Source organism: Stigmatopora argus, chromosome 15 (genome assembly GCF_051989625.1).
Source record: "Stigmatopora argus isolate UIUO_Sarg chromosome 15, RoL_Sarg_1.0, whole genome shotgun sequence".
NCBI lineage: Eukaryota > Metazoa > Chordata > Actinopteri > Syngnathiformes > Syngnathidae > Stigmatopora > Stigmatopora argus.
Window position 1 is genome coordinate 6,281,957 of NC_135401.1, and position 27,981 is coordinate 6,309,937.

At 40.6% G+C, this 27,981-nt stretch overlaps 1 protein-coding gene across 4 annotated transcripts; it reads right to left on the minus strand.

The window, feature by feature from the left end:
* Positions 1-1,053: 1,053 nt before the first annotated feature.
* fermt2 (FERM domain containing kindlin 2) lies at positions 1,054-27,744 on the minus strand. 4 transcript variants are annotated; one of them, XM_077621461.1, is made up of 17 exons: positions 27,525-27,744; positions 25,949-26,107; positions 17,252-17,485; positions 12,106-12,234; positions 10,611-10,643; positions 8,332-8,557; positions 8,144-8,246; positions 7,643-7,750; positions 6,521-6,655; positions 6,201-6,250; positions 5,268-5,392; positions 5,093-5,199; positions 4,788-5,006; positions 3,378-3,398; positions 2,101-2,225; positions 1,873-2,014; positions 1,054-1,606 (listed from the first exon to the last, which is right to left on the minus strand). In XM_077621461.1, exons 2-17 carry the CDS (start codon positions 26,103-26,105, stop codon positions 1,433-1,435), a joined length of 2,088 nt encoding a protein of 695 aa, XP_077477587.1. In that variant the 5' UTR covers positions 26,106-26,107; positions 27,525-27,744; the 3' UTR covers positions 1,054-1,432. The 4 variants fall into 4 exon arrangements, with proteins under 4 accessions (XP_077477587.1, XP_077477589.1, XP_077477588.1 ...); XM_077621463.1 differs by lacking the exon at positions 10,611-10,643 and having other exon boundaries at positions 27,525-27,743; XM_077621462.1 differs by lacking the exon at positions 3,378-3,398 and having other exon boundaries at positions 27,525-27,743.
* Positions 27,745-27,981: the final 237 nt, after the last annotated feature.

Sequence of the window (27,981 nt, forward strand, 5' to 3'; positions counted from 1 at the left end):
AGCAGCGAGGAGAAAGACTGTACAATTCTATAAAAGCTGTGTTTTTACATTAGTTACAAAAAATAATAATAATACTTCATTTTGCTTGCATAATTCATCATGGGGTGGTGACCTTTGCTGGTGTTTTCATAAAAAAAAAATCACAAAAAGAATAATACTATGTGGCGTGAGAGACAGGTAGAGGTAATATTAGGATTACTTAGACATCCGTTTTGTGAGAGCGCTTGCGAAATAATAAGAAAAAAAATGCACATTAATATTGGATATTTTTTCTCAAGATAAATCATGGTTGCTTTGTGTGGCGTGACCTATAGTCCAAGTTTTCCAAATACAATGTTATGTGGTTCAAGTGCTAAAGAAAATTTTGGGGAGTTTCAGGTCCTGAGGGAGAAGCTAAAGAAAGGCCTTAGGCGTATTAAAAGTCATATCGTAGTGATGGACTAACTTGTCCAGGTACTTACATGTCCTTTGTCCTCACTAGCAAGACATTTCTGTGTACTGGTAAATTGAATGTGCCTCTGTGGTGATCATTTTCTCCTATACTGTTATTCAGGGGGAAGAAAAGTTAAAATAACATGAAATTTCAAATCAAGTTTGGATGGAATACTCAGGTATCGCCGAAAACTCAAAATTTTAAGTGAAATAGGTTTATGTTACGTAAATTGAACTCAGCATTTTATGTGAATTTGTGTTAAGGATAGTTAGATCTGAAAATTATAGATAAAGCTGATTTATAGAGCATATTTATGTTACGTAAATTGAACTCAGTATTTTAAGTGAATTTGTGTTAAGGATAGTTAGATCTGAAAATTATAGATAAAGCTGATTTATAGAACATATGAAATAAATTAACTGAATTGGAATTTGGGTTAACACAAATAGTGGGGTAAGAAGAAATAGCAATTAAATGAGAAGCACTGGGTTTAGTCAATGAAAGCCCAAAGTTAATTGATGAAAATGAGTTGGAAATACTCAAAATAAGTTATGAGAGAATTCAATAATTTGTAGTATGAATACTTAAAATCTTAATTTTGCATGATTTATATAGATTTTTTTAACAGTGTAATGTTTGCAAAAAGGAAAAAATGTCTTACTAGTGAAAAAAAAAGAGCTTTTCATATACTGTAACTGTTGGCCTATGTAATTAACCTACTAGTAGGTTTGCTTCACTAGTAACAAGTAGCTGTCCTACCACTAGTTCTCCCTGGTCATTCTACAACAGTAATAGGGCAAACTGTCTTAATTTACTTGCATCTGCAAATCAACGGTAATGAATAAATACTATACCATGTACTATATATTTAATAGCCATCTTAAGGTCCATGTACATGTATGCTCCTTGTCCTCTGTAGTAGGAAAACTACTTATACTAGTCAGCTTGTAGTGTGCGTGAGTGAGTCCATTGAGTGTGTTTCCTACTCATGGAGGTTCATCAGACCCAGCCGCTGGTGAGCTTGTAGAACATATCATCGTCCAGGGTCTCGTTCTGGTCCTTGGCCCGCGTGGACAGGAAGATGTAACCACCGATGAACTCGTGGACCACCTTGCAGTCCACCTCAGCGCAGATAAACGACAGGCTGGGCTCGTCCGCAAACTCCACAGTAACCTGCGAGGGCGGCAGACAAAAAAAATGGTGTCAGAACAACTCTTAACTCGCTACTCGAATGCTGTTTCATGTTTGCAACTGGAATTTTAGAAAGCCTCAGTCTGCTTTGACATCTTACCTTTGAAATGATTAAATAATCAGCTGTCATAGACGTTCAATTTGGTGGAGCTGCCAGCTTCCCAGTTCAAATAGATTTGAATGACTTGAAAGCGAAACCTAGGTTTATTTTAACCCCGGATATGCAAAAGCCCAACCCCGTTTTTCACCATTTTGATTTCCCAGTTGACGTTCCATTGCTTCATGTTGCTAAAGCGCCAGGTTTTGATGGCGTCTCCGGTGCCGGCGTCCATTCGGATCAGACGGTTGTACGTGATGCCAATTAGCTCGTCACGCTTTCCGCCCTGGAACCTGGATGTACAAAGTTCTTATTAGTGAGTAGGGAATGGGTGTGTGTGTATGTGTGTGTCTGTGGCGATTCATGGATTAAATCATACTTGGCCAAGAAGTGAGTGATTCCAAACTCAGGCAGCGACTGCCACGCCTGAATGAAGCGCATCTTAGCCTCGATTAGACTCATTTGGGCCACGTTCTGGTGGGCTTCGAGGATGCGGGCAGAGATCTGAAAATTATTAGACAGTGAACGCTCCACTTGTGTTTAATGACCAATCACCAAGACCCACATAGAGGTAAACCAGGCTCATCAGAGAAGCCGATTTCCTGAGGACTCGAGAAAAACTCCAACCAGTGCAACACTGCAAACATGCCCTCTACACCACACGTGTCAAACCCAAGGCCTGGGGCCCAGATCAGAGCCACCACATGTTTTTCTACGGCCCATGTAAATGAGGTACATTGATTTCATGTTCTGCACTGAAATAAAATGTCAGAAAACATTATAAATGGACCCTTTTCCCCTCTTTTTTGTTCAATCAAAATAAAACAATAATTAGTTTTCACACCTTTTACATCTAAATAAGATAAATAAAAACACTGAATTAATAATTTTAAAAATCATCTTCCTGTTTTTATTTCTCATAAGAAAGTTATTCCCCCAAAAAATGAATGAAAAATATATTAGATTATTTGGACAATTTTCAGTAAATGGTGCCTTGAAAAAAATAGGCAACCATCAACATAGTTGTCAATTTATTTGATCATCAATTATTTGTGGCAGCTGTAATTGGCAGAAATAAATGGCACTCGGAATACAACTATAACTACGACATTGCCAGCAAGAAAGATGGGTTTAACAATCCTGCTCTACACTGTGACTTGAACCCTTCTTGAGAACTCTATCTATCCTGCTTTCAGTAATTTCTGAGTAAAAAGCATACATCCTACTTTTGTCACAGCTCTGATTTGGACATTTTACACCAGAAACCCATAAGAAAGAGTCTTCTGTGCCCTCTTGTGACATAGCTGTATCAAGAAGAAAACACTTCCGGCCCTCAAGCTACGTAGAACGAGTCCAGAGTGGAAAGTTGTACTCCAAATAATGGACTTTACATTGCTCGAGCGTTAACATGGAAAGAGTAAAACCAAATCGATGATGTCAAGAGTGGGGAATTAATCAATGAAGCGGATGATCTCGTGCATTAAATATGTATAGTCGACGATCCTTTAACACAATGTTGGTTGCGTGTTAAGTGTGTTAGGAGCTACATCTAGTACACTGGTCGCTATTTGAAACTAAGACGTGGTTACATCAGACGGGATGGGGCTACTACTACTTATCAAACATGCACCCAGTGGACACTCATGATGAACTTACCAAATCCCTGATTAAGCCTTGCTGGAAAGTGAAGACAGAGGGGATGGGAAATGGAGGAGAAACAGTCAAACAGTTTGGACGCGGGGAGTTAAGCCACAAGTCATATGCATACCTGTCAACCTCTGCCGATAACTGCCCTCATAAATGATTATGATTCCCCTTACAAACCCCCCAAAAAAACTTACAAACACCGTACGAGTCGTACGGTGTTTGTAAGTTTTTTGGTGGGTTTGTAAGGGGAATCATAATCATTTATGAGGGCAGTTATCGGCAGAGGTTGACAGGTATGCATATGTAATGTTGGAAAGAGAAGAACAGTTGTCTGCCTATTCTCCATTCGGTCCCAGAATTATTCCTAATGACTGATCTCCCACAAAATTGCAATCAGTGCAAATCTTTTTAGAGCCACCAGGGGGAAATGTAGGCCAAATATCAACCAGAACGTTTGCCATTTGTTTTTTCTAGGCACACACACCCAGGAAGTTGATTGTTATTCTGTTGTTTTCTCTTCTCTTAACATGTGTGTGCTTTGGATGGGAAATTCCAATGTGTGTGTGTCTGTCCTTCAGGGGTTTCTGCAAACAGGAAGTCGTCTTTGAAAAAGGGGGGTGGGGGAATCAAAGCTGACATTGCTTTTCCCAGGCACTTTTCCCGTGCTTTACTCCCATTTCCTTGTACTTCTATGACCCCAATACTGTGGTATTTGGTGTGTCGCTCACTTTATAAGACACCAGGTCATGTGAGTAATGGTACTTTACTCCAGACCACGTTTTTTTTACTGAAATGAAACCACATGGAATGAGTCAACTATGAAGACCACCTCACCCTGCTCTTAACACATTGATGGCAGCCGTGTACTCAGCTGTTCCACACACACAGACACAGAACTGATGCTTACACGCAAAGCCGCAATTCATCGTGGCTTACATTTGACAGGTCATGTGAGGCACAAAGAACAGCGGTTAGAACCACTTTGTTGCTGTATTTGGAGTAGCTTTAACAGATTTCAGTACTTGGATTGTTATTAGGGCTGAGCAACGACTGAAATTGTTTTAAATGCAATTAATGGGATGAGATTCTTGTGATTATTTTCATTGTCTTGTACTAATACTAATACTACTAATATAGTTGTTCAACGACACACAGGTCTTTCCAATATGTTTGTCCACAGGAATATCTGTTACTTGCTAAGACAAGATGGGAGCTCATTCTAGGGTAAGGCCAATGCCAGTAGGTAGCATCAGCGACACTGTTCCGATTCAATCACCCAGCAGAGTCATTAACAAGTCAACAAGCTCGACTCAACCCTCACAAAGGCTCAACACAACCCGTCTGGTGTCTCACTGAGAGCACACAAACACACACTGGTTGCTAACAGGATATTGGAACATACTGTTCTTGATGACTTACCTGCTTGTTTTTGTACTTTTTCAGGTAGCGTGGCGACACAAGACACTCTGGGTTAATGTCAGTGGTGATGGGCTCGATGAATTGTGGGTCAGGGTTCATGTGCTGCATCTTGAGGAAGGACAAGATATTCTGCACCTCCAAGTTGTAAGAACTGTCCGCCATTGTCTTCCCCTTGGAGGCTAAGCGGCACGCGGCCATCCAGTGAGCGTACTGCTTTTCCTGGAGAACAAGTACCACAATTATTTCACTGAAGCGAAATGTTAAAAATCCAAGACATTTGATTGTGGCCGTAATGGTGGTCTCACCGTGTCGCACCGCAGCCAGATCTCATTCATGCCATCTGCCACGGGGATTAGCAACTTGATGTTGAATTTCTGACCTGATATGTTTACATCTGGGGTCACCTCACACCCTGAAGTGACAACAGCGGTATTTGAACGTTATACTGTGAAAGTGTGAAAGATTTTAATCCGTATGCACCTCTGAGGTTCATTTGATGAGCAGGCGTCCCGTGCGCCTCTTCTTTACTCTTGTAACAGGAAATTGTGATGTCTTTAAACGTGCACCAGTACTGCTTGTAGCCCTTCAGTGTCAGCTTCTTGGGTCTGGAAAACACATTTTACATAGTAGTTAATGCAGTTTATTTCATAATTATAGCTGGGGGAAAAATGAATTTATGTCTGTACACGTTAAATCCATCGTAAACATCTTTGTTGAATGAGAAAAAATATATTCTTGATCGATCCTGTTGGAGTCAACTATATGCCCTCGTTCTGTCAATACAGCAGGCAATTAAAAAGAAAGTTTGATTCACTGATTTTATAATATGATTGACAGCAGTAAAAAGTTTTAGATTTTCATTGCAAAATGACAGGACATTAATTTAATTTTTTTGTGCCAAGTGCTTTGTGACATTTTCTCTTTATCAGATAGCCAGCTTTATGTAAGCCTATGTATTTTTCTTTACCTTCAACTCCACATTTGATCATAATTTTGTCACCGTATTTGCTAAATTAGCTTTGCAGTGATGAAGGATAATGAGAATTGGGGCAGGCTGAGGTTGGATATAATAGCGCCAAGGAGGAAATGAATGTTCAAATCAGCCCTAATCATTTTATGAGACCCCCCTCCCCAGCCTCCAGCTCCAGATTCACCAGCCAGTCAGCAAAGGCACAACGCCAAGGGCTGAATGTGCTTTAAAACGTGCTTTGTCTTAAACTTCAAACTTTAACAGAAAGGCTCTTGGCAAACAAGGCAACATGGATATTAAACAGGCCTTGACGTTCACAGTTATTTAAGGCCATTTCCTGCTTCCTGCTTTTGGGATAAATGCACTACCCTGCCCCCACACTTGGTAATGTTTTCTCAATGAACAGGAGGCGGTCTTGTGGTATCGGCTAGCGGTAGACTCACTTGAAGACTTTGACGTAGTCCGCTAGCTCTGGAATAGACGTGATGTCACCCTGCAAGGAAGTAGGGGGCGAAAGAAGAAAAAAAAAAAAAGAGGACAAATTCAAACGGGGTTAGCCAAACCCACCAAAATCCCAACAACTAACAGGGTGACGCAATGATGTCATGGTTGTGATGACTGATTATTTTCAATTGTCTAAGAATATGGGTGACTGTTTGGCATCAGATCGGTATTGGATACCTAACGTTAAAAATATCTGATCGGAAATGAACAAATAAATAAATTTGTATGAGGACAACTCTAATTTTGAGTGTTCCCTTACCAGTGCGTTGGATGTCTTTCCTCCCTCAAGTGTGATCTCCAGATCCGAGAGGGCGGCATCCACTTCGTCCACCTCCTTTTCACTGTTGTTCATGTGGTTGTCAGATGACATGATGGACAGTTTGTTGATATGGTACTGGTGGGAAAGAGGGAGGAGGAGAACTGAATGGGAATCATTATTAAAACAGTGGTTAATGTGCTTAAAATCCACTTTTCCCACTGTGGCTTCCAAACATTTCTGTGCCTTTTTCACAGATTGACACAAAGACTTATTTATATTATAGATGTGAAAAGTACAGCGGACAAGAGCTAACAGGAGACAAGACAAGATTTTGAAAAGCGATATTTCTAATGCCAATTTTAATGAACAGCTCTCAACCCGAGAGACACAGCCACATTTTCATAGTTAAAGTTAGCCAAATTGGGACAAAGTACACTGTGATTCATCGCTCACTTTTCAAGTAAGGCCTAATAGGCTTATTTCTTGTTAGATGCAAAGTTCAAAATGACAGCCCAGTCTATTTTCTAACACCTGATTATCTCATTTCGACGTGCTGCCAACAGTAGCCAGCGACGTACTGAATGTGGGTAACCCTGCTCTTTATTTAGCCTTCGGTATCCACCTTCCCTTCCCGTGAAACCTCAGCCAACACCGTTAGCTCATGCAACCCTGGATGAAAAATAGTATCAAACAGCAGGGAGCCTTCAAACATCCAAGTTGGATTAGCGACTCTCCTGAGTGAAGTGTAACAGGAAACCAGTTAATTATAACCATGCAGATGAAAGTCATGAGTGAGAACAGTGTCCTGCTGGCTGTTGATTGGTCCAGGCGGCCAAAAGCATAGCATCCTATCGCCTGAGGATGCTCTATTATTAACCCCCAAGAGGGTGAAGACATGTTGGCGTCCTCAGGATCGAGTCCGAAATAGTAAAGAATACATAAAAAGGGATACACAAGTGCTTTTTAACAATGATTTTCCAGGGAAAAAGCTCAGATTTGGACCGATTTTCTACATAAAGTCTCATGTATCGTACCCCCACTGAGAAGTAGACTTTGCATTTTTATGAAAGACGGTTTTGTTTCAAATGCAACAATTCAGACCGAGTGCTAAATCAGCTTTACCTGCAGCGCAGCAAACATCATCATTTCCTCTTCCGTGCACTCGATTTCCTCCAGCAAGATGGCCCACTTGGACTGCTCATAGAGCTGGTTCACCCTTATGGCGTCATACTGAAAAGGGAGATGTTATTTGTGGGGGTTAATACACACTGATATGTACTAGATATTTCAAGTTGGGAGGGTTGTACATTCCTTTCCTGGGATTCAGCATTGTCAAAATGGTAATATGGCAATAAATCCAGTTTTGCAGGTTTCACCAAGTGATATTTAAGGCCTTTTAAGACTAATTCCTCAATCAAATCAAGTTTGGTCTATCACTGCCAATGGCAGCCAAAGATTTAATAAAGTTCTTTGTGTTTACTTTCATAATACTTTTTTTCCACCCCAAAAGATTTCAAACAGAACAGCAAAATGAAAGACAAAAAAAACAATCTTACAAAATCTTATAATAATAATTAGATAATACATCAAATATGACTTATTGATTGAAATATGGTCATTTACCTTTGGGTTGAGGTCAAAGAAACTGTGGTATTTAAACCTTAGCAGCAACACCTCATTCTCCTTGACATCCTGTTCCATCAGAGACCTGGAGGAGTCCAACCACCTGTACAAAGACAGACAAAATATCTTAACCGCGGCCCCCAAAATATTGCACACCGAGTGACTAGGTTATACTAAATTGGCCTTACCCCTGGTTAATCTTTGCCTTGTCCAACAGAGACTGCGGTTTGTAAAGCTTGACCAGGATGTCTGGGGAACTGATGGGCTGGCTGACAGCAAGGATGCCAGGGTTGCCCTCCGACAGGGGGCTGTCGCCGAACCAGGCGGAAGTGGGGGACAGAGGGCTGCCATCCCGTGAGTCGTACGTGGGGGTCATGGTCTTGCTGTACAAGCCTGGGCTGGAGTAGATGCTTCCTGAAAGCCATCCATTGAGGAGCTTACATTACTAACCAACTAATGAAGGAGCAGATAAACTACAAGTTTTTTTTAAATTTGGTGATAAACACAAAATAAGGCAGACAACCGAATTGTGAGACTAATAAATGTAGTCTTTGGCTTCAGGCAACAAAAATGTCAGAGATGATTTCAAGGTTAAATCCATACCGCAATTCATGCTTGTATCATTCCCTGAATGACAGCCCAAAAATCACATTCAGCTGCTTCACTTCAAGTGTACATTGACAAAAAATGGTGAACACTCTCACGCCAATTAGCAGCCCAGCCATGAACCAGCCCCACACGTGACAGACGAGTGGGGTCAATAATATCGTCCTGGTGGGACTCATGTGGATCATCATGCACAAACTGATCAGTCTTTACCAATTTAAGGGGCTATACACAAAGAATGAGGAAACCCAGGCCAAAAAGAAGAGTTCTTGTTTGTCTGTTTCATTGTTTCTATGGGGTGCGCAATTCCAACTATAGGAAAGGCTGCTTCGAAAACATGGGATAATTTCAGCCTTTGGTGGGCCTGGGTGAAAGAAATCATGCTGGAAATCCACCAGATTACCTTTATGTGTGTACTTCCATTGTGAGTTAAAGTGGATCAGGAGAGCACTCCACACAGAAAACTAAATCACACTATTTGGCACAAAGGGAGAGGAGAACGATTTCCGTGGATGTGAGCCAAAGTACTTAAATATTAAAATCTTGTGTCTGAAGCTCATATTTCCTGTTGTTTACGGTAATTGCCATTACACCTTTAAACACGAACCCTTTCAGTAGCATCTGTAAGCAACACTGTACTGAATTCTCTCTGAAATCAGGAAGTGGGCTTGATTTGTTTCAAAAAGAGGTCATGAGAACATGGTGCTAGCGCGGGGGGCCACCCATCCTCACCAGGGAAGGGTGTTATTCATGCGCTTCTAGGCGGATTTTCTCTAATGCCCGAGTTCAGTAGGTCGGGGAGAGCCTGACAAGTCTCTCCCACAAGACTCTCTTGAGGAATCCAAGAAAGTGTGTTGAACCAGGAAAAAGCTGGTTTAAAAACAACTCCTCCATCCTGTTTACAGAGAATTCTGATAAGAGAGTAAAAGTCACATCAGAAGCTTACATGCATAAAAAAACCTCCCTAAAACACCCACACATGGCTTTCATAGACAGACCAGCTGAGGTTGTCAAAGGTGTTAAATAAATTATTTTTCACTCTAGAAAATGAGGACTGTTCTCTAAAAACTGTGATTTACAAGCTGGGCATACACTGTACAATTAGGTCCGTGTTTTAAATTTCAATTGGATGAATTTGCTGACATATCTAGCACCATTTGAGAAAGACAAATCAAATGATCCCAAAAAATTGCATCATATGAGATGAATGAGAAGTGCGACGATTTTGCGTCAGTGTCTGGTGTGAAACTTTTTTTCACACAATAAGAAGGAAGAACTCAAAGTTCATAACCTCTTTTTTGGCTTCCTATTATTCCTTCTGAGACAGACGAAGTTTCTTCAGCCAAAAATGTAGTTAAGTTGTCACATCGATCTTAAATAAGCAAGGCAGAAGCAACTGTCACACAAAATTTCTGGAATCCATCTATACACCCTATTTCACTAGACACCTAATGAAGTCTGTATCCAAGTCTGGTGTGATACAATTTTATTTACCAATTACAATTTAAGGTGTAAATTCACCCCCACATACAGGCTTTCCAGTATTTATTCAAACTGGTTTTCTCATTCAGGCCCTTTTATGTGACTGATAAGTCCTTCAAAGCTGTAAAATGATCTTTCAAATAGAAGCACTCAGGACTGGATATCACTGCAACTGTATGATACAAAGTTTAGGCCTAATTAAATAGAGGCCCGGGGTCTCATTAGGTGGTCCTCATAGCCAGTCAACCAGCCTACACTGTGAAGGTTAAGGATGTCAAGTGATCTTCACACAGCAGCAGTGGCAAGGGTGGGAATGAAAAAAAGGGAAGGCGAGAAAGCAGTGCTGCAAAAAAAGGAGAAGACAGAGGGAAAAGCTTACCTTTGACAGGTCCGATGTATATTATTTCAGAGGCTAAGATGAAGAAAGAAAGGAAGGGAAAATAGAGGGCAGTCAAGGAAAAACATTCATGGGAATATTTAGGAAACCTTTTTTCAAGAAGGCAAGGAATGGTTGAAAGGAAAAAGACATGATATTGGTCATTTTCAAAGATGATAGCAATAATGACTCAAGTTAGCCTCATTGCAGAGGCGTGGAATAGAAATTCCGACAATTTTGAGAGTCAGAAAGGGCGAGGTGCTATTGTGACAATCCCAGGCGTCAACATCTTATACAGAGTAACCGCATGCTAGGCAAAACCCAGGAGGAATAAGCTCAAGTTTTAAAATGGACTCATTCTCATTTTTTTGGCACAAGACAATTTATGAACTGTACATTAAAAAAAGATAGGTCTCTGGCCTCCAAGTGGAAATATTTGGTCATAGAACTTTGGAGCTAACCACCAAATGCTTTTTGTATTCAAGGATAAAATCGCAATGAAGGCATAAAACCTAAATGTTCTTACATTTTAAGTTCACTCATTGGATCAAACAATAGCTCCCAATTCAAAATGGATCAAACTGCCACCATGGTCTAAAAGGTCTGAACAATGAAAATTCCCAGCTACTCTTCCCAGTTTGAATCAATTTGACGTCAATTGTTGTCAATCTCAGGCAGTGATTCAATCATTTTGGGAAAAACGAACTTTGGAATGGATTAATTTAATGATTTCGCCCATTAGGAATAAAAAAAAGTAAAGAAAAAAGTAAATCCCTGCTACAATACAGTACATTAAGTCTGCAGGAGGAGTAATAGCTTTAGTAGTAATTACATAGTTTTCTCCCTCAGGAGATGCAGGCTAACCAGCCAGGCCAGAATTACATCAAGCAATCTGCCTAGCTATACTATGCGATATGATCTGTAGAGGGGAAATAGATTTTGCACATTCTTGTCATTATGTGCTCCTTGGCACCATCAAACAAAAATCATATATCTGTCCATCAAGAGAAAAAGACACCCTGGAGAAAATATAATGACGAAACTTTTTGGGTGTTGCCGTCATCTTGGATTGTGTTCTTTTTCAATGTTCATTTCACTCAATGTATATTTTATTATGTTGTGGGTTAAATGTTAAAAGTGTTCCTGACCCCTGTGTATTCACCCTTTAACCGCCCACTTGGGTCATAATTCAGCTTAGGCGAACTGAAGCAGAGTGGGGGTGTGTACAAGGGGGGCGCACAGAATAGACGGGGTTAAATATGGCAGCGTGACCAACTATGTGTGGAATCTCAACTATCCGTCATCCTCCCCTCCAAGGAAGGCGCACCAACAGAAGCCAAGCAGGCTCGTATATTTGAATCTGTGCATCTTGGTGCCTCGAGGTCTAAAACTGAAAATTGATATAACATTGGGGACCATTTTAAATGGTCACATTTTGGTTTATCACAACATACCCAAGATGTTTCAGTGGCACATGAAACTAATTTCAGTGACTAACCTGATCCAGGGGTTAACAGTGGACCCTCTATCTCCAGATCATCGTCCTCGGCCTCCTCCAACTTTTTCTTCTTCTTTTTGGGATCACGTGGTTTGCGCAGTAGAGATAACTCCTCGGGGTGACGGATATCTGGGAGGAAAGACAGTAGGTTAATTGGTTAAACCTCAAGGCAACAGTCAGGATTAAGCACAAGATTAATAGCTAAAATCCTTTTCCATGAAAATAAATGAGATTGATCTATTTTTAAGAGTGACACCATTTTGTTCCGAAAATTCAACTATACATTGGTGGAATCCCTTAAATTGTAATTTGACCAATTTAATAAATATTTCCAAGTCCCAACCATAATCATAATTTGTGGAACCATATTAATGGTTATTAAACCCATGTGCATTGTAAAGTGAAAAATGTTAAAACATTGTCTCATGGTTTTACGAAGCAGTTTTAACCAGATGATCCATATAATAATATTTCCTATGAGAACATTTGGAAATAATTGACTAAGTGCACACTGTTGGAATGTACTGGATGTTCCAACAAAATTAAAAAGATGCTTTAGTACTTTCTGAGCATTATATGCAACAGACTACTACTAAATGTTAGTGTTAAAAAAATAACTATGGAGAGAGTCAGCACGTGACAAGGAAAGAAATGCAAAGACAGCTGGTGCACATGAGCACTGGAAAAATGGCAAATCCCTTTTCTCAGGGCCCCCACAAATCTTTGCTTGGAGTGTAATCCTCAAAGTGAGACAGGCCAGACACGATCTCAACCATCCCATCCCTACATTCGCTAACAATTTCTCAAACTTGCACGCAGACATCCAGACGTGCTATTGGTTTGCTGCTGAAGAGAATTTCACACATATCTAAGTTTGTGTGTGCTTAAAGACACGTTTACCATTTGATATAATGACTAAAACAGAGCCGCTTATTTCCACTCCCCCTCACTGCCTATTCCTCAAGCCTCAGAGGTAAGGGGAGCATCATTTAGAATAGGCAGACATGTCTCAAGAAGGGGAGCCTTAGTTGGAATAGTGCGGTGATCCGAATCATGTCAGGGATCGAGATCTGATATGAGGCATTTTTTTTACCATGATACATCATTTTGAGAATAAAACACAGTCTAACATCCTTGGTCATAAGTTTTGAGACTCTTTATATTCAACTAAAAGAAGAACATGTCAAAATATATGGCTACAGATGTAAAGTAAATAGTGATTACCTACGAGGAATTGACACCTGCCTGAAATGTGTTGTAATTGCTTAAAGAAGGCAAAAACAAGGTTAAAGTCTTGCTTAAATGAACTTCCTTCTGTCAGTTCAACATAGTTGGTTAGACCCAATATGCTACCAGATGGCCCCATAACAATATTCTATTCATACAAGTATGAAATTTAACCGCTGTATAACGAAACAGAATGAAAACCCTTGTTTCTTTGAAGACGCCCATAATCTATAATGAGACAAAGATGCTTGTATACTTGGAATGTCGGAGGAAGCTGGTTTACCCTAAGAAAACCCATGCAAGCCCGGAAAAAAAGGCCAACACCACAAAAGGTATGCCAGAGATGAGTCGAACATAGAATCTTTCAACCTCTGGTTGTGGTACACATTATGATAATGGATGAGTGTGATGTGTGTGATTGAAGACACTGTTTAGGGAAGCGTGAACAGAGCAAAAACATGGTAGCAGAAAAGCTCCTTGTTTGCTTTGTGTAACTAAAGCAAAAGCATTCCAGGGGTATTAAAAACTACCAGATGGGAGTTCGCTTACTCTCACTCTCTCCTCCTCTTCTGACTTTGCTGCAGCGTTAAAGCACAATCCCTTTGCCCTTATACAGCCATGTGAGCTGTAGGCGTGCTGCCGAGATTCAAGCCCACTGAGCTGGGCTTCAGCACATGCACGCGCACGCACACTTAAGTGCGAGTGTGTTTTGAGAGCCACGTGGCATTTAACTTACTACTGAGAAATAATGGAGCTGAAATAAATGAACACCCTATTTTTTTTTCTTGCCACAAACCAAATTTTGGATACGTAACCTAATGTAATGAGCAATACTTACCTCTAGGTTAGTGAGATTTGACTGTAAAATGATTCTAGTTTTTAACTTGGCTATTACATTTTAGAAAAGAAAATGAATGAATGAAGAAGGAATTGATAATTTTGATTTGGCTTTTTTGTTATTGCTTGTGTGGTGCGGAATCGAACTCACTCTGGCAGCACAAATAATAGTAAAAAGGTTATGATGAGTTTCTTGCAGAGGAAAATCTGCTAAAATGCAAGCAGAAGCAGAATATATCTAGAAGAGGGAAAATGGAGATGCATATGATTAACTGCACCCTGTTAGTGTAATTCAATGTTGTCAGACCAGTAACACAAAGTTAAATTATAGGTTCATAATATTTCATGAGCTAGTGGGGGAAAAAGTACCAATATTTGCCACATATTTGCGGCAAAATGTTGACACTTAAGATAAAAAAAACAAAGTCCATTAGTGGAATTGACACCTCCAAAAGAGGAGTCAATCTCGCATCCAGCAGACTTGTGGGAGTAAGCAGGCATACAGCCAGAGCTGAGGGTTTGACGGAGTTCCAGCAATGACGCGGGGAAAAAAAAAAGAAAAAAAACTTAGCAGGAGATGTGTGCTCCCTGGAACACATGATTCACTGCAGTGACTAAGGCCAATCACTACACCGTCAAATTCTAAATTTACAGGGCGAGTGCACAAGCTCAGTTAAAAAGGAAAAGGCCATAAATGGTGTAAAAAGTGGGACGATTGCATCTTTTCGCTTAAATACCGTAGCTGGCCAAGAGAACGACACGCTAGCATTCTTGTGAGTGGATCAATAGCACTGGAATTAATTAAGATGAGTTTGATAAAATGTGGACTGAGAGATTCCAGTCAGTTTATATAAAAGACTGAATTGAATATAAAAGAAAGGCCTTCATTTCCAGAAAATTGTTTTAAAAAGAAAGAAAAACATGCAATGTAATGTACAAGCAAGACCAAAAAAAGAGGGGGAAAAGGCTAATAATGATGATCAAAACATGACTTTCTGCTGAAGGCCAAACACATTGTTATGACAATAGACGGCAGTCAACCTAAGCAGACACCTTAGATGTGCTGGACCAACGAACATGCATCCATGAATTGTTATATCGTGCTATAGAGCGTAAAAGATGATAGTTTTTTTCTTTTTCCATTTCTCTCCGAATTAGACGGGAAATACTCCTAACTGAAACTTGCCAAAACGCAAGCTTGTCGTCCAATACATTCCTACTTATTCCACACAGCAGAAGAAATGTTCTGATATTGCCATGAGTTTCTTTCGTTCAGTTTGATTGAATGTTGATAAATTTCAGTTGTTTTGAACTCAACATAAAGATAAAATTCCTCAAACTGATTGTAGGTGTCCACTCTACGAAATATGGCCTTTACTTATTGCTTACAGGTATTTTCATCCGTGTACGTGAGTAATAGCACAGACGTTAGACAACGTTCTTTATGTGGCATTTAAGTGAAGCAACCTGATTCTTGTTTACGTTAAGTGGTGGTACTCAGCTGGGAAATAGAAGCCCCCTTTGTGGCTCCACCTTTGGACTCCCAACTCTGGTCATGAGCTAGTCACTTGTGAAGACCGTGTGTTCGCTCTCTGAGAAGGTAGACAACAGTGCTTTGTGTGGGGTTATAACATGGGAAAGGTGACTGAAGTTAACGCTGAGATGTCTAGACAAGACGAGCCCATGTCTGACTGGACAAATGTGCAAGGAGGTGTTTCTAATTATTGTCAGATGATTTGTTTTGGTGGAAAACAGACAGTGTTTTGAAACTGCATTACAAAACATTTGAAATCCAAAGGTCAAAAACAAATAAATGTCTAAACAAGGGCTGGAACTATGTGATTTTTACATCAGGTATTAAAAGGGCATATACTCATCGAAGTCTGTGTCAAACTGGCCATGAATGTGGGCGAAAGTGTCTTATTTTATGATAGGAGTGTTCTTTAGATTTCCGATACTTATGAATGGGAGTCTCTATGTTAAGGAGTTTTTGCTATTGCAAAATTACAGCTAGTTTGCATCACTGAATTGGAGATCAGTGCCAGTTTGCTGGTTTTTGAGTTCTAGGTATTGTCTTTTAAAGCTCATAACACTATTCCAAGCATATTATGTCTCACCACCGCACTTACCAAGATGGCACTCATCGATGCGTTTCTTATCCCAACATATAAAATGCCACCATAAAGGCCAAATCCTGCAACAGTTAGGCATGCACTGAGTCTGCCAAAGACAATTTGTCCTGAAATTTTATGTGGCCAAAATAGATGCATTACAGACACATTCTCTACCAGGGCGGCCCCAGTCAAAGCTACAATCCTCTTTCTCTACAATTCCTTGCCTTTTAAAACAATCTGTGGCTCACTATACTCTAAAATGTGCCATTCTCTCTTTTTTGTACCATAGCCGAGAGAAGCTATTTAGTTAAATTGAATACCCAACAGCTGCAAATTTAAAAATATCACCCAAAAAAATAAAAGCCATCCAACAAGGACAACGTAACAGGTGAGCCATGTGAGACCCACCATGATGGACAGATTCTTAATTGATATTTAAGGCCAAGAAAAAGTGTGTGGTAGAAGGTTATCCAATTTTACTCTGCCAATGGAGCTGGTTCGCTGCTCCCTGTGAAACATACTGACGTGATAGTGTTGAAGTTGACCTGCAAATTCTGTGGATTCCATAAGAACTGTGTGAAACACTGTAATTTTGGTGTTAAATTTGTCACTTTATACAAAGCTCTTCTGTTCTGTAGTGTCAAAAACCGCATTTTTTTCTATGATGAGAAGCTACCTAGGAATGCAACAGTGATAACATGCACTTGTTTTGGGGAATAATCCAGTGAGCAAGTGTGTGTTATCCATGAATGATTTGTACTTTGGCCCAAAATGACCATGTCAGTTTACAAAACATAAGCACAAGGCAAGATGGAGCCTGGTTTCCAAAAAGATGAGTCGTGAGTAAACATTGAGCTACTAGTTGGCAAAGCCTACTGAGCTTGTTGAGTAAATGCGAGTGTCAAGAAGCCCACAATAATACATGATTTTGCAATAGATTGAGCAAAGAATGATAGCACTCCACTTACTGAAAGTCTTGCAGATATCCGAGACAGCTTTGAAGACTCGGTCAGAGAAATTGACTTTGACCTTCATGTGCTTCATGTTGGGTAACTGCAGGCGCAGTAGCTTGTGCTGTGGTGTGAAGAGCAGTCGGGCATCGGCCTGGATGCCGTACTTATCCAGCGTCCAGTGGGTCTTCAGTAGCCACGTCTTCTTCTTCTCCCACCACAGCGCGTGGTCCGACCAGTCCTTTTTCACATCTGGTAGTGAAAAATAAAATATTAGAATGCAAAACAAAGCTGTTGGATTTGATAAGCTCTGTCAACCTTGTTTCCTACTATTGGACAATTAAAGTGAATTCATTTGATGTCTATCGCCTACAAATGGCAAGAAACATTACCTGTATTATAGTTGTGGAAATAAATTTCTTTGGAAATTTTGTTTCATATGCATTCAATAGTCGGAAAAAGTAAAAAAAAGGGTCTGTTGGACTCCTCGCCAATACCTTTTATCCAACGGAATGCATACATCAAGGACATGGCAGGAATTCTCCATTATGTCACCCAAATGTGCCCCTTCTGGGCAGAGGATCACATTTAGGGGTCTTTCAATGAGTAATTTGAAGTCAAAGTACGGGGGAAGACACCAGCAACTCTATCAAAGACATAGCAGCCTGCAGAACCCAGAGGAGAGATATCGGGTTCGTACACGCTGCTTTGTTGCTAAATTGTACCAGTCTGTGATCACTGCAACACAGAGACAAGCCACCCAAAACCTGACATTGCTCCCAGGCTATTGTTCGACTGCCACTCGACACAATGATAATGTAGCCCTTTTCTCATTGTGTACAATGTGTGGAAGGGGAGTACCCCAGAGATCGGACGAAATTCAAAAGGAGCTGTTTTGGCAGCTCACCCCGCTTGAAGTTCCAACAAAAAGTCAGCTAGACTCGCTACTATAAAGGAATTCTTGAACACATGCTTAAAAGAATAGTTTGATTAATTATACTTTCAGATTTCCCCTTGAGTAGTGATGTCATTACTCCTAACATCATACAAGGAGTGGTGTCTCATTTCCTACGCCCACATAGTCTTTAGACACTGTCCAGTCCATACACGGTCTCCCCGCGGGTCTCTCCCTCCACTTGCTGAGTCACAACTTGGAGGCAGAAGTCTGTTTATTAAATTATCCCTTATCAGTTCAGCTGATGTCGAGACAGCGGATGAGTCTTGAGTGGCTCCAAACAGAGTCGTGTCAAAATGACAAAATAATACACCAAACAGAACAAAACAAAACCAGGATTTACATTCAATAAAAAAGACAAGCAAGCATAAGTATCAGAGAATTATCAAGAGCTCTAAGACATTGAAAACCAGAAAACAGTTACTCATCATTCAAGGCCCAACACCTAAGCCAAACGTGGCACTGAATGTCACAACAACACGAATGCATAATAAGAAAAGTGGAAAGCCGGCATCGACTGTGTGCAGTTTTTTTTTCTTCAAAAATAGAAATGACTGACTCACTGTTTCTGTCTCTTCTAAAAAGGGAAAATATAAATGTTCATCACAAAAGTAAGTGGATGCCATGGAAACCTAAACCCTTGAAAAGGGAACCCGCCTGAACTGTTGTCGCCCTCCTGCAGACCCTATCAAAAATGGCTGAATGGAAAGGATTATGAGGGTAAAGCAACAGATTGGCTGCTTAGAATTAGTAAACAAGACCACTGTGATGCCAAGCGTAGCAAATCTGATCGGGGAAGTGATTACAGACGTGATTAGGACTGGGAAGAAAGTTCAATAGGAGAGAGGCCACTGGCCTCAAAATGCTGATGTGCTTATTGCGGGCTCCAACTGGGGGTTGATGTTGGTGAAGTAGTTGCTTCCACGCCGTTAGAGTTGCAAACACTTGGTAGCATAGTGAAAACATTCCAAAGCTTTCTTTGTGTGCATTAGAAGCGGCATGGGGTCTAGCTGTCATCACCACTTCCTGATGTCTCAGCTGTGCACCACCTCTTTATTGCTACCAGAAGGAGCTGCTTTGATAAGTTCATCTCACTTAATTGTGGCATTTAAGATGTTGCAGCGCAACTAGGAGGTTTTTGCACACTACAAGGTTTGGGACCACAAGAGACCCATTGGGATCCAATTAAAATTGAAGATTTCATCCAGTTCTAGAGGTTAAGTTTCGGCTCTGGGAAAGTGGTTGAGGATTATTGAAGACACTCATCCAACCAAGATGCTGAAACTAAGTTGTAGAGGCAGGAAGGTTTTCCCAGTGACTTGGATAGTACCGCTTACAACAGCTATCAAGACAAGAGCAAGTATTGAAATAGGCAAAAGGGCAAATTAAGATGGAGGCTAGTGGGGTAAACTGAAAATAGTCTAATGTATTTTCATAAAAGTTTTTCTTTTCTTTCACAGCCATGTAATTGCTGATGTCCAAAAGCAACGCTAGCACTTATCCACATTTCACCACAGACCAAATTCTATAGAAATCTGAATATCTAAACATTCATAGTTGGCCTACCTTCAGCATTATGCTGACTGCAAGGAACCATAACTGCACATTAAGTCCCTTTCACACTGTCTGCCAGGCGCTCTTTTTGTCTGTGCCGTTTACTGTATACAGAATAACAGCGAAGAAGCCGACCAAGGAATTTTCCACCGTGTGGATGCCGTTTTTTTTACTATTATAATGACATTGCGTGTCAAAAGGCTAAAGCATTAAGTACCCACCAATTATATCATTTTGGGATGCTCCAAAGTCATGTTGTGAAACCATAAACTTTTTCAATTTTGTCAGATTTTTCTGTGAAAAAGCCTCAAGTCACCCTCAAGCTCTTATGACTCCCAATTGTCCTTGGCTCAGAGGTGGCCATTTTGCAGGCTCTTCATGTCAGCGAGGTTTAATTTCCATGATTCTTTTAGTCCTGGGCTGTCTTAACTCACCTCATCCTGGACAAAAATCTTCCACTCTGCATTCCATTTTGGGGGATGCTGTTCAATTGGTTCTTTTGGCAATGCAGAAGTAACTTAATATATGTGAACGGGGAGGCTAAAAATACAGCTTGCCAAGCATGACGTAATGCGGGAGCCCGGAGAAGAGGCCGGAGGGGGGTAGCTGTGGGGGGCGTCTAAGTAATTGGGTGCATTAAACATAGACCCGTGGGCTCCTTGTTGGAGTGATGGGAGTGTGTCTTGAAAGACAAGTGTTGGGAAGCAGAACGGAGAGGCGCCGTTTTGTGACCTCCACGGGACAGGATAGACGAGCCAGAGATTGAATGCGAGTGTGCTGTTTTCTTATCCATCCATTAACCACATTAGGTGCGTGTTTGTACGTGGGCATGTTTTAACAAGCTCAATTAATTCATAAATTCTGGTCAAGTGATTCATTTTTATGAAGAGTGTGAACACTCCAATGAGGCTGCTATGTTGTTGCTGACAGGTAAGAATAGTGCTGAAAACTGTACATTTAAAAGGTTCAGGGGTGTCACAAAGAATTTCCATCAGTGTGTTCATGTTAGTACAGATGCTAATGCAAGCATTGGAGGAGGGGGAAATGAAATGGATCAATAAGAGGAGTCATTGTGATAAGTGGATGAGTAGGCCAGAAAAAAAACTAACAATTTTCAATATTTTTTAATGAACAACCTCTACAAACCATTGACATGGATCATGTCAGGAGTTCATTTGAACCAACAGTTTGACCTGCATGTTGATTTTTACCATTCCATTTATTTCCTATTTCATTTAACGCATGGTGGTTCAACTGTGCTTGATTTTGTGATAATTTAGGATAATTTCTCAAATTGAAACTGTTTGCCAACAACCATAATACGGATATTGTTGATAATAAATGCCTAGTCTGATAGAACGAAGAGATAAATAGAAACAGCAGGAAGAGTCAGCTGAGTCCACATGCAAAACACAAGACTCATGACATTGAAGGATAAAAACTGACACATGTTGCCAGTCGCTATGTTTGCACACACACACTGAAAAACACACAGTTTAATCTTAACTGATTTTCCAAAGGTCCAATGGTTATGAGGGAGGTGCTCTGTAGGGCATGCTAACAAAGTTCAACATTTTCAGCTGATAAAACTATGACAAGGTGGGGGCTGTCACTGCCAGTTTTTTTGGTTACTCCAGTTTGATGGTGCATGACGACAACTTTTTGTTACCACACAAAACAAGAGGCATCTGCAAGTTTGTTTTCCTGAATCGAGCAACCAGTTTATAGAAAGGCAATGTTAGCCAACAAACAAAACATAAGACAAACAGTCTCAAGAGTAGACTTCCATTCACAGTCACGAGCGATACCATCAACACTAAATAGACAACAGGACTGCAACATGCATGATAAAGACAGGTGACTACAATATTTGTGTAGCGGATACAAACAAAGAGGTTTAGTGTGGCTGATTGAAGTGATACAAAACACGAGCTCGTGACAAAAGAAGCATAACTCGTTCATCTGACTCAACATTTTTACAGCAAAATTTCAACGCTTCTGATTTCAAAAGGGCACAGCAGAACTGGAAAAGGAATTATAGGTTTTGAATAACAACATTGTGTAGCAATTTAATGCAGCACAGACATAAAGGACAAAATCCATACGTATAATATGCAAAATGATTTGCGACAATAAGTGTCAAAATTATATTGATTGTATGGTCAATAGCAGCCCTAAAATCCAGAACAAGCTATTTTTAAGTTGTCACATAATCAGAGTAGCTAGAATATATGAACTAATGGGCTGTCTGTGCTTTGAAACATTTTAGAAGGCATAGGCAGAATGCAAGCTCACAGCACAGAACAATAAGAAGACAAGTACAGCTATTGCTTGCGTCAAAGCATTAGCAGCCAGATGGCTTTTAGTGTAAACCTTAGAGACAGGTAGTTTGTGTCCATTTATGTCATCATCCAAATAGGGGCAAAACACTGGCACACTATAGAGCTTCAACCTGATATAGCTTGATACAATTAGAGACCTTGTGGAATAATAACATTACCATGAAAGCAAAAAGAGGACTCCGATCAATGACAGAGATATGCAATATGTCCCCCGCCCCCAGCATCCTTAGTTCGATTTTTCTTGGAGGTGAGGGCAAAAATTTGACTCAATCCCAACAAGTGTCTCAGAAACTGTGCCACTAGATTGAAAATTGATGACAGCGGAAACCACATTTCGATCATATCGAAGGAGGAGATCATGTTTGATTCTTTAAGTGTCATATTTTACTATTATTTATAGTTGTATTTACTCTTCTACGACGTTTAAACGAAAATTATTTCTATTGTTATTTACGTTTGAGAAAGTCAGTGCAAAACATTCCAGAGTTTGAATGAGTTAACAAGCAATTCTCACATCGAAGAATTAGTTTAATTACTTCAACAAGATTATGGGAGCAATATTGGCATAGATAAATAAAGTCAGATTTAAATGAAACTATACTCTATCACAATAAATACCCAGTTAAATCACCGTCTCAGGTGACTCGTTGGCGGTGAAGGAACACCACATTCTGTTTGGGTCCCCATTGTGAAGTGACTAGAAACTTGACAAAAAAGCATAGTGTGGTATCGGTTTACAACATTGAGACGCAGGTGTGCAGTGTTGTAACAACAATGCCAATGGTTCTAAAATGTCCTCATAGTGGAGTCCTTGTGTCACGTAAAAAGCCCCAAGTGAAAGGGAAGGGAAACCTATGGAAATGCTATCAGTAACTGGGGGAATTTATATTACAGTTGGTAACTGAAAAATGTAATATGATATTTCACCAACACCAATAATATCACAAAAAGTATAATACCAGTAAAATACCAGTATTCTAGGGGAAAATTAGGCTGATATATTGTATCTCAAGTTAATGTCTAGGGCGTTTTTCTCTCAATATTTAACAATAACTCAATCGCCCCATCTTAATTTTACTGATATCCTTGCCTGAAGACTGATATTTTGCCCTAGCCATGGTAGATTTACTGTAGGCTAAAATTATGCGTAGTCAGCATTTGAGCAGAGGAGAGCACAATCACTGCCCCGGAGCATCTTGCAAGTGAAACAGGAAAGCGCTGGCCTGGGCAGGACCACTATTTGGGCTAACTACTTCCTATCAGGGAGATTAGGTGGCAGGATGATTCCCGGGCTACAGTTTAATTCATAAAAGAGAAATCATAAAAAAAAAAACTTTAAAAATGGCATCAGTTTGGTAAAATGGTCAAGTGTATGAGAGGTGCTCAAAATTATACCACTTGTGTCGGAGGCGGGGGGAGACAAAAGTGACAGAAGAGAAGCAAGAAAGCATGTATAAAATGTCGTGAGGAAGTTGGGTATCCTGTGGCGTATCACATCTGTTTCCTCGCAAAATCCTACACTCCAATTGTTGGAAAAAGACAAATCGACAAAGTTCCTAGCAGGACGCATAATGTTGAACATGTCCTGGTGAGTAAATCCACAGAAAGATTAAGAGATTTGTGGATGATTCAAACAAGCAAGCACCCCATTGCATTGCCTTTTTGGGCAGTCGGGACCTGACCCAGTATCCGTTTGCTGTTTTAAGTTGTGCACGTGGCTACTATGTTTGAAAAGAAACAGACAAGATTGATGGCTAACCCAATGTTTGAAAACGACTTGATGCATAGGTAAAGTTATCCAGCAGCCTGATTTTCAAGAATCCATCTTATTGGAAACAACTACACGAATGATCAGCCACAGTACAACATTTTATATTTGCTCAACTCCTATTTATGGAAAAGTTCAAAAGGTCGTGCACATGATATAGTGACAGTAAGGTAATGATGAAATCGGACAATAAATACCTTAGTATGTATACTATAGCTGACCAAAAAGTCTTATTAGGGTCATGTGGGTGCTCCTAATCTGTCACAAATAATCAAAGACTATAATTACTTGCACGTCCACAGAATACTGTTAAGTGCCGTGACTGAATTAATGAGGGAGGGGGCTGAGAATGCAGCAGTGACGGCAGCGACAAGGGAAAAACATGCCAGACCCTGGAAGTCATTTCCTGCCTCATCCAAGACTTTTATGGAATTCTAGTAGTAATGTGCCTGCTGAGGTCTTCTATCCGACCCCTCCCTATTGTTACTTCATGTGACAACCCACCACCCACAATCTCCGCCCCCCCACGTCACTGTAATATACACAGCTGGTACATGCAGGGAGGTTTCAGTAGCACAAGCTTCCTTAATTTGTTTACATTAAATATGCATTAACACTGTATTACCTGGAGAAAAGCCACACACGAACGCACGTGGAAGGTCAGAACCCACAGGGGATTGAACTCTCGATCTCAGAACTATGAGGCAATCACAATCTTGTATTATTTTACTTCAACGCTATTTTTTTTTAGCAAATAAACTGTCCAGTTCTGAGTCTACATTTTCCTCAGCCTCACTTTTTTCTTACAAAAACCCAGAATTTGAAGAAGGGTATGTAGATGATAGAAATATACGCATATATATGTACAAAGTCACTTTGTAATGTATTTTTACCTGCGGGTCATACGAGTTTGACACCTGAAAATAGCCATTCAACAAGAGTAGCACGAAAAATCGAATAGAATCTCCCACTCACAACTGTTTGCGCAATAGTTGTAATACTAACTGTATCTTTGTAGGCCCTGTCAGCAAATTGCCAAAGAACAACTGCTAGAAAGGTGACAGCATTACGAGGGGGTGGCTTTAAATAAGAATTTACCATGGGGGTGGAAGTACAGCTGTGATCAATAGCTGAGTGCCTTCCTGGCATTTCTCTATTTAATCCATTATTGAAGGCCATCTGAGCCTGTGATAGAGCAGGACTAAAGACTCGGAAGAGTTGATGGGCTGAAGCAGGCAAGCGTCCATCCAATAGCGTGGGCAGCGCTCACGTGCGTCAAAACGTGTAGCGGCGAGACAACGTATTTTATATGGACAGCTGCAATTCTCAACTCATTGGCGTCTGGCTGTGGACAATATGTACAAGGCGCAGTTGTGAGTGGCTGCAGCATGAGCGGAGGAGCGTCAGGTGCTTTTAGGTTTAAAAATAAACATACACAATGATCATGTTAAGCTAAGGAAAGTCAATTTTCAGAACAACAACGATAGGGAGCGCTGCAACAGAGTGGGGACCGTGGAATATGATACTAACCGAAGACGTTGTTAATTAGCAGTTCGCTGTAATTTGACTGGTTAAAAATGAGCACAGTGAACAAAGGCTTCAATCATGAGGTGGCCCAGGACAGGACAGCTAAAAGCGGGAGCGTAGGCCTGGAATAAAAGCCTTGTCAGCCTTGCAGGAATGTCGGGCATTCGGGAAGGCAGCCTTCCACACACGACACACTGTCACCCCCCCCCCATATAAAAAAAAATATCACACAGCTCTTTTCTCTGCCGCCCTTGAGAAACAAGCCACTTTTCAAGTGACAGTAACACAGTGGTACTCTTAGTTCTTGCTCTTAGCCTCATTTGTCAAGACTACAGTTGCACAAAAGTCTTTTCTGGGTGATGTTTATCATGAATAACTTCCAGCAAAGCGTGGTTGTGGAAAAGTATTCACAGACTATGTGTTGTGGTGGTTAGCAGAGGTATGTTTTTCTGTGACAGAGCAAAAAGATGTCTTTTATCTGGTTTACGAACGCCACAAATGTTGGCAGTTTGAATAGGCTTGTAATATTGGGCTCCAACATTATGCGAGTTTACATGGTCATATCTCACCTAATTTTTCAACCAACTTGAGCATGACTCCACCGATGTGGATCTCGCCTGTGACCCTCAACGATACGTCCCGGTGGAGGTCAGTAACATGCATCTTCAGCTCCCACGTCCCATCAGCGTAGCAGCCATCAGGCATCCGGATCCCGTCCAGCGCCATTCCTATAGGGGCCGAAAGATAACGCCAAGTGGCACACAGTGACAGGGACAGTAAGAGTGTGGACAAGCATAAGAATAACTGATAAAAAAATAAGGATCAGAAGTCAAAGGGTGCCTTGAAACAGGCATGGTAGTAGGAAACACAAAAATTAGTGAACCATACATTCGTTCTGGTTTGCTGGTTCTTATCTCTGAAACCTGAGCCGTTAATTATTCCCTATTTTGGCATCTTTGTATCAAGGATGCATGTTGAAGCGAGTTGTCATTATTCCTATAGACATTAGAGCGCTGGTGTCATTTTTTTGGCATCCGTAGGAAATTTACTAACTTTTAGGAGGGTGCCAGCAATTCTCACTATTCTTGGCTTAGTTCTCCTCCCCATCAAAAGCAAGGGTTCTCTGTAGTGTCCCAATCTGAAACTCGGCAGCATTTCGGCGAGTAATAACGTTATTTTTGGAGTATCGGACAGGCAAGATAATCAATCGCCTAATATTTGTCAACAGAGAATTTTGAGGAAATACCAGAAGAGCGTAATGTAATACAAAAATGTGATTTGTCATTTACGGTGTTGTATTCATTTTAAAATGTCTAAAAATAGGTGCCAGATCAGAGTCATATCAACAATAAATCTAAAAAAAGAAAACAGATTAGATGTAAAAGACATCTGAACATCTCCAGTTCCCAAATAATTAGTATTCTCTTTGAAATAATATTGATCTTACATCCATTTAAGAGTCATTGCATTTTTTTCAGTGCATATGGAAGTTATAAAAATATTTTTGGGCCTGGGTTGTTGCACAGATCACGAAACTATGTTCTTATGAACGATATGCAAGATCATGTCATGACAGCAGCAGTGTGGCCCTTTAAATAAACTTTATGCGTTTTAAATGGTAAACTAGACAGAAGCTTATGTTTCTATGTTAGGGACCCACTGACGAAAGTCAAACACAATCATATGAGCTCAGAATATACATTTTCCCGACCGATCGCGGAATAAGACGCACCCTAATACGGGGGGGAAATGAAATGAGGCGATCTGTCACTTATTTAAGCAAATCGGCCCATTAGAGAGTGGAGTCTGTGGGCTTGTATGGGCGGGCTACGCCGGGATAAACGCAGCCGAAACAGGACACTCTCTCCCGGTTTGAAGGGGGTGGAACTCCCGATGCCTGTGCCACAGATTGTTTGTTACCTGCTTCCGTGATTCATTCACCTGTTGGAAAGTAACGGTCCGCACTGTGCACCACACTTCCACGCACGTAGGCTCCAAAAAAAGTCACACATTGCCCATCGTGCGCAGAATAAGCACTTTAAACGTCAGCAAAAATGCTGAAATGAGTGGCTCGGAAAGTTGCATGCTAACAGCTAAAAGCTAGGGTTTAAAAAACGATTAAAGTGCAAAGGGAAAATCACTTACCTTGACAAAAAATACCCTCAAACCCTCGACGAAAGGATATAAAAGTGCTTTGTCCTTGGTTAGAACATGCAGAGAGGGGGTACAGTCTAAAAAAGAGAGAAATTCCCGACTATGATCGTCCTAAAAGAAGTGGCGTATTCCCAGGCACTTTTCCGCAGCAGGCTGGCTTCGTCTTAATGGAGTCCAGCCGTCCGCTTTTCCTCCTCCTCTGTCCTCCTCCTCCTCCTCTCTCCCCTCCTCCTCCTTCTTCTCCTCCTCCTCCTCCTCCTCCTCGTCCCTTTCCCTGCAAAAAATCACGTCACTGCTCGAATTCCACTTTTCCTCTCCCTCACTACCTATTATACTATTTTTAAGAATATGCTATATAAATGATGATAGGAAGTGACAAGGGTGGGTGAAGGATGGAGAAAGGTTGGAAAACATCAGAAAGAGGAATAATGATTAAAAATAATAATAA